Source organism: Neolamprologus multifasciatus, chromosome 4 (genome assembly GCF_963576455.1).
Source record: "Neolamprologus multifasciatus chromosome 4, fNeoMul1.2, whole genome shotgun sequence".
Taxonomy (NCBI): Eukaryota; Metazoa; Chordata; class Actinopteri; order Cichliformes; family Cichlidae; genus Neolamprologus; species Neolamprologus multifasciatus.
The window spans coordinates 12,097,660-12,105,351 of NC_140442.1; the positions used below are offsets into that span (position 1 = coordinate 12,097,660).

The following is a 7,692-nucleotide window of genomic DNA, read 5'->3' on the forward strand; positions in this document are numbered from 1 at the left end:
GAATAAGACGCTATCATGGAGGAGTAATTAAAAAGGCAGAATCTGGAGGAGAGATGCTGCGTTGTTATCACTGGCATCTCAGATCTCTTTGATTTCCCCACTTCACTTCTCTATGAACCGCAATCTCTTCCTGACAATAGTAATCGGTCCCGGGAAAAAAAAGGCCTGCAGTATATGCGCATACACACGCAGAGCCTCCGATGATTTGCCTTGCCCTACTTTTCCTCCACACTTAAAGCGGGTTTCTTTAATTTTCTACAGGATATTCCTGTGTGGTGCACACAGACAGCTAATCCCAACTAATTTGGTGGTGTTTGGACAAAAAAAAAACTGGCACAAGGAGCTGAGAAAATGTGGTTGAATGCAGCAAAGCAAGCCAGGGAATGAAGAGAGAAGGGTTTGTGTGGCACGCCAGAAAGATGGACAGAGGAAGTGTAAGAGGAGTGGAAATGACAAATAAATAGCTGTGTGTGAGTGCATATTTTACTTTTCTAGAATTCCCTGCTCCCTTTCTGTGTGATGAACGGGTTGCAGGGGACCTGAAGGTTGCACTTTGCCTTGGACGACTCTCCGTCATGCTGTCCTATTTTTAATTTCATGGCATTTCTGTTCGAGTTGCCTCAGGCCGGAGCCATACATGGGCTTTATACAACATTCTCAGTGTGCCATTTCTTTGAATTATATTTGTCTTGTAGTGGCATTCACGTTTCAGTGTGAAATTAACTGTTTCAATGGCTGCACCCTTAGACTACATAATGGCATGCATTACTAGTCTCTCCCATCTGACTGCATTGTCAGATGGAAAAAACAAATAGCAACGCTCTAAACAGTACCTTTCCCCTGCAATTGTATTTTTACTCAAAGGTTACAATCAGCAGGCATGAACACGGTGGAGAACACTATGAAATGCATTACTCCATAAAGCACTGGCATAACAAAAATAGCCCCATCTGAATAAACAGTAAATATTTTGGTGATTCCAGATGTTATTAGAGTCTGCAAATGTGCATTTCAGAATGTCACACCTATTGTGTGCCATGTTTCTGTGCTTACTTTGCATACGTTTGGGGCAAATTTACGATTATTTTTATGATGATGTTTGTACTTTAAACGTTTGTGTCTTGCAGCAACCATGGGGAACCACCTTCTGACAAACCCAGTGTTACAGACTCGCTCTGGTACCTCTCCTTACAACACTCTGCTGGCTGAAAGCTTCACCCCGCCCTCACCTGGTGTCTTCAACTCTACTGGTTAGCTCCTCGTGAACACTTCGCCGTGTGTGTGCAGTTTTGTTGCTGTATGTGTGTGCCTAGAGTATGTGCTCAGCTTGCTGTCCTTCTGTCTGTTACTCTGTCAGCAGTTTGGCATGGTGTATACATCCAGTGTGTGCGTGCATGTGTGTCTCTGTATTTTTTTTGTTTTTTTTATCCAGACTATGTAGCTGTCAGACAGATTCACTAGGCTGAGCAGAACAGAGCCAAACAGTGCCTACAGCCTAACCAGCCATCTGGTCAGATCTTGAATCTTCATGAGAACAGCCACAAATTGATTAGAAGTTTAGCTACAGCTGTGACTGCCAAAATCTTTAGGATGGTTTTCGCTTTCCAGTCAGAAAAAGTCGGCTTAAAGCATGCTGGCTGCTGAAGGCGAACAGACAGCTCTGTGAAAATGAACAGTCCATCTGGATGTAGGTTGTTCAGGTATCTCTGTATTTACGTCCTTGCTTCTGTTTCAGAGTGGGACACAGCCTAATAGCTGTGTTATTGCATTGTGGTGTTCTAGCCCGGCTCTTTGAATGCCAGTAGCTGCAGAATAAGACATGTCTTGTTAATTGCTCCACTATAGTACCAATATTCACTTGGTAACTGAGAAGTATTACTGTGTGTAGCTGTTTCCTGCGCACCCGCAGAGTATCAGCCTAAGTGTCTGAGGACTGAAATTTAAGGCGGCGTTTCTTTTAAATATTTTAAAGCCTCTCTGCACAATACGTCAAGGCTGATGGCCACAGGCCTGGCAGCCAAGTCATTTTTAGAAGAGAGTGGTAGAGGAGAGGGAGAGCACTTCATTAGAATGTCTAATTACCCACACCACCATCGAAGAAGAACGTTGATTAAAGTCGTACTACACATTAAATTTTAAAAATGAACACGCTTCTCACTTTTTTGTGTGACTTTTGCTTTGCTGAGCTAGTGATATGGTATGGGGCGGGTGGGGGGAGAAAAAAGCACCATTTCTTTGGTGTGTGGAAAGGAGTTCATAAAATAAACATTACTGCTACTGTACAAGCTTTTGTATGAATTATGTATGTATCCAGGTATCACTGACAATACTAAATAAATATCCAGAATATTTTTCTTGAACTTAGATGTACGGTAAGTGTTGGAGGAAGGTGTCAAAAAAAACGTGACTAAGTCTGCATAAATCAGAGGTAATGTGACCGCGGATGTGTTTGGGTGTTTGGCAAGAGTTGGTTGGTGTTGAGAGCGGGAGAGACAGAGAGAGGGGGGAGGGATGGAGTAACAAGGATGCTTTTTTCTGCCACCTATGTTTCCCTTTTAGAAATGTTTGAAAAACAAGTCAGTTGCATCAGGGAAAAACAGTTGCTTAATACTGCCTTTTATTTTATTCACCCCACATGACTTTCTCTGCAATGCACAGGAACCTTTCGTGACCCAAGTAAGTATAATGAACGTTTTTCTTGCCTCGCTAGAATTTGATTCGCAATGAAAAATAATAACAATGGTAATAATAATAATAATACGAAAACCCTTTGTCCTTTTGTTTGGATCCAGAGACTACATTATCTAAGCCCCGTGACCCGTGTGGAATGGAAACCCTGCCCTTGAACGGTAACTTCAACAACAGTTACTCCCTGCGTGGTGGCCCAGCAGGTGGAGGTGGGGGCAGCTGTGACTTCCTAAGTGGTGGGAGTGGAGAAACTCCCCCACCCATCTTTAATCCCCGCAGCTCAGAAGCTCTGGGAGGCGGAGGCGTCAGAAGAAACCTCTCTGATGCTGCGGCCTTCGAGAAAATGATCATCTCCGAACTTGTGCACAACAACTTGAGAGGTGGTGTTGGAGGAGGAAGTGGAGGAGGTGGAGGTGAAGTAGGGGACAGAGTGTATGGCAGCCTGGCCAGAGGACATCCTCACGGTGGAGTTGGTCGGGGTACAGCAGCTGGGCCGGACCAATCTGCAAGTATGGACGAAGAGGAGGACTTTCTGAGAGAGGGGCGGCAGCGTACGCCACAGGATGTAGAGCTGCTGTATAAAGCTCTGGAGGAGCCCCTGCTGTTACAGCGTGCCCAGTCAGTCCTTTACCAGAGCGATCCAGAGGAGTCGGAGAGCTACACGGCCGACCTCACAGAGAGCCTGGGCCACAGTGGCCAAAGTGCTGGCGGGCAGGGAGGCAACAGAGCGCCTGATTCTCCTGCCCATGACTCCCTGTACACCAGCATCACCAACCTGCGAGACTCACCCTACCCTGACAGCAGTCCTGAGCCCCTGGAGGTGGTGCCCCGCTCAGCTCAGCCCCCGGAGGAGCTGTACTACAGCTCCGGGAGGCCTGCCCTGGGCTCTCGTGGGGCCCCAATGCAGACCTTCTACCAAGCCCCACCCCGGAGACCAAGTGGGGAGGGACACCAGGCCCAAGAGCCTGTCCACAATGAGGGTGATGGACAGATGCAGCTGGTCACCAGCCTGTGACTGGAGGTTAAAGAGGAAGTTGGGGACTAATGTGATGGCCAGAGCCTCCTCCTAGCCCATCTCTCTCTCGGGTCTCTCCACTTTCTGCTTGTTTGGTTGCCTTTCTTTGTCTTGACTTTTATTTAACTAACATATGAGCAAACAAATTGACTTTCTGGGGGATACATGGCTGACTCTGCAGATGCAAGCTTTATCTTCAACCCTCCCCAGTCTTCTGGAGATGAGGGATGGGTGTTTTTCCACAGAGTGTTCATCAGCTCTGTCTAACCCCAGTCGTCCCCAGTTCTTCTGGTACCCTAAGGCCAAGTCCAGCACTCTGAATGTACCAACCCACCCCCTTTACCTTTTGGATTTTTCAAAACTTTAGAAACTTTGTTAAAGCTTTTTTTTTTTTTTTTTAAATGTAATTTCTCTTCGAGCCTGCCTCTGGAGATGGCGATATCATTTTATATTTTATCTCAATTCCCCTTCTTACCATCCATAGGTCTTTTTCAAGTCATCATTTGATAGGAGTAGTTAGCTGCGGAGACAGGGAATATAGTACACTATTATAATCTAAAATATGTCACACAGAAAGCTCTTCATTGTTGCCAAAAATATCTTTTATTGAGCCAGAACAGAAACTAGAACATTCACAAGGCAAACTCACGCACACATATATACTTTCACCCATCTACAAGTGCTCATTACTGAACATCAAAAGTTAAAAAAAAGTACCCCGTCTAAGTAAAAGGGAGCAAGAGCTTTTGTTCCAAGCAGGCAGGGGGAGCTGATTTAGGGTAACTGCCTTCATTTTTGCGTGCTGTGAATTGACAGCTCTGTACAGCGGCGGAGTGGAGGTAAAGACAGAGACTGAGGAGGCACTGCACCACCCCTCCAGAACAGGAGACCCTGCACCCTTAAGACTGGCCAATCCTCTCCACTGTTCTCTTCGGTCGTTTGCTTTAGGCATTTTGAAAAGTTAAATGACTGTCTTGCTGTTGTTTTGAACAGAGTATTCAATTTGTCGGTCTACATCCTCGAGGGGCTGCGAGTGCGGATTGGTATTGCCCCCCTCCCCTTGTACTTTGCTGTTAGAGCCTAGCCAGTTGAAGTGAACTCGATCCCTGTGCGGTGCTGTGACAAGCAAGACTGTAAATGTCACAATCGCACCAGCCGACCAATTGGTATGACCGTGTACATAGGAACAACACATGAATCTACTTTATTCCTACTATGTAAATAGAGACACCAGATGATCAAAAGCAACAAAAAGTAATAAATACTATGAGAAATGACTTCTTGTACTGCAACAAACTGACAAAAGAAAAAAATAATAAAATGTTTTGGAGTTTGTGACCTGAATGATACACTCTATCTCTCTCCCCCATTGCTTGATCTCTCACTCTCTCGCCGCTCCAGTAGTGTTTCACTAAAATTCCCTAGTGATCAAAAGGCAGTGGTAGAGAGAGAGAGAGAGAGATTAAGATGTGTAATAGGTTTTATTTATACAAATGAAAAATGGAACAAAAAAAAAAAAATCCTGGCACAATTTTTATGTGATATAATCCATTACATGTTGTTAATGTTTGACCTTTGACATTCCCTGGGTGGAATTGGCAAAGGCAGCGGGAGTGGGAGGTGCGGGGCAAGCGAGATAGATGTTGTCAAATGTCATTCTGTGCCTCACAAAGCACGATAAAGCATTGTGGGTGAACGACAGCATCCATAAAGTGATTTGGTTTGTTCTTGTATTATTTGGAAGATATAACCAGATTACGTACTTTTAACAACATGGGGTTTTAGCATGTATGATAATGATTTGCATTCAGAGAATATTGCATTTTGCTGTTTCTTAAAGATAGTTTCAGCATTACTCCAGAACCTAATGTGACAACTCCTTATTTTCCTGTGTGCATGTGTGTAAGTGCGAATGTACCCAGGAGCCTGGGTGTGTCTGATAAGTGTCTGGTTTGTGAGCGCGTGCGTATGTGTGTGTGCGTACACATTTGAAATGCTATTTTTGTGACTTGACTTGAATGCACATCAGAGAAGGAGGGATACTCATCTCAGAGAGCTGCCATTACTTTTCTGCCTCAAATGGAAGTTGCTCTTACCGCTGCGTTCGGGTACAAGGAGGACAGGAAAATTCAGACTGCCTCAAGAGACAAGAGGTAACACTATAGCATGAAAATGACAAGCAGGGTTGACCGATCGCGAGGAACACGTTTCCAATATGCCACCTTATGCAAGCAAAATGAGCTGTCTAGGGAGAGCCACTTGTGAGACTCCTTTCATCTGGCTGAAATCTATTTGACCTTTTAAAAGGAAGAGTTTCCTTTCTTTTACCCTTTATTTACAAGTATTTGTTATGGTTTATTTATCAGATTATATATCTATGGAATATTTATTTACATTGATTTATTCATGGCACTCTAACTATTGCCTCCCAAACCTGCAGCTACAAAAGAGTGTGATGTGTGGATACGACGTGAGCAGAAAATAGATGCATCTACTGCAGTGTGACATTTGGCTAGGGCCTGAGTGTCCCACTTCTAAGAGAACCCAAAGGACAGCTTTTTAGCTAAGGCTCCTGGGGCTGAAAGCGAGCGAGAGAGGGGGTTAAAGACAGATAAGGGAAGGGGATTACAAGGATTTGCCGCCGTTTTTCCTTGCTATTCTGATCATTTGTGTAAGTAACATTGTATGGGACACAGATCGTGATGAGGCTCAAAGGAAAAGGTTGCGGTATCATCACTTGAGCCATAGGGGAAACATGTGCAATACTGGTCTGATGATACATGCGTCACTTGGATTTGTAGCTTCAGAGCTGTCGGTTTACAAATGAAGAGACAATATGGACATGTGTTCGGCTCTGCTGCAGCGCGGGACTTGTGGCTGAATTAGCGGTGGGGGCTCGGTATCATAGTAGCACTCACTGGTCAACTGAGGACAACTTGAATGTATTTTAACAAGCAAGACTGAAGATAAAACAATTCACTCCAGGGTGGAAGTGTTAATGGGAATCTCAAGATGGCCATCATTATCCTTATCCTCTTTGTTCTCAACACCATCATCATTAACTCCATCCTGCTCTCATTGTATTTGATATAACTTGCTGATGCTGATCTCCAGTGTTCAGCTGGGACTCGCCCCATGGGGAAACGTTGTTTAGACAGACACTCCCTTTGCGAAGAGGAATGTGCGTCACCTTGGGCCTGCTTCTCTCTCTTTTTTCTTTTCTTTTTTTTCCAGCACCTCCCAGTGCCCTCCCCCCAAAACTCATCCACATTTTAATATCAATCTCAGTGGACTCCATTAGTGCAGCACTTCTTTGAGAGTGTTAATTTGTTTTGTCAAAAGCTTTGTTTATCCCAGATTAATATCTCAATAAACAGTGGAGGGCTGCACTGCTGTAAATGATGGTGATTATACAGGAGAAGGTTCGCGGCCCACGCTGTCGGATGGAGGCTCTCACGATGGGAGTTTCTTCACCATTCAAAGCCCTTCAAAGCTCTGATTACAATAATAACACAGTGGGTACTAATTTATTGTTGTGAACTCACTCTCGCTCACCTCCATTCTCTTGTTTTCTGTCTAGATTTGCAAACCTTCCATGCCAGTGGCAGGCCTGACGTGTGAGCTTTAGTGGTTATGTGGGAAGTTGTTTAAAAGGTTGGATGCCCAACCTTTGACACAGTGCTGTTTCACCCCTGCAGCTTGTGCCATTGTTCAGTCTATCATTAGACAGCGGTCCCAGCAGGACTTCAGTCTGTTCACTCACAGTTGACCCATTCACACGCAGACATTTTTGTGTGGACCATATCACACCAGGAGGGCGGTACAGAAGCGGCAGGACAGCGGTGTGTGAATTCAACAGCGCCAGAGGAGCAGAGGGTCATTATGTCTGCAAAGACTGGCCCGTGAGGAGGACTGAGGAGGGACAGCATCAGCAGAGATGTCACAGATGTCACAAATATATAGCCATAGGCGGTGAGAGAGGGAGGGAC

The 7,692-nt window shown here is 44.9% G+C and overlaps 1 protein-coding gene across 4 annotated transcripts in view; it reads left to right on the top strand.

Annotated features, from left to right (window-relative positions):
• adgrl1a (adhesion G protein-coupled receptor L1a) overlaps positions 1 to 6,979 on the top strand; it is a 94,811-nt gene extending 87,832 nt beyond the window's left edge. For all 4 annotated transcript variants that reach the window (XM_085155791.1, XM_085155789.1, XM_085155790.1 and 1 more), the window contains 3 exons: positions 1,128 to 1,250; positions 2,659 to 2,676; positions 2,793 to 6,979. In XM_085155791.1, the coding sequence (XP_085011917.1) occupies positions 1,128 to 1,250; positions 2,659 to 2,676; positions 2,793 to 3,703 (1,052 nt within the window). In that variant the 3' untranslated portion in view covers positions 3,704 to 6,979. The remainder of the gene's footprint in view (positions 1 to 1,127; positions 1,251 to 2,658; positions 2,677 to 2,792) is intronic.
• Positions 6,980 to 7,692: the final 713 nt, after the last annotated feature.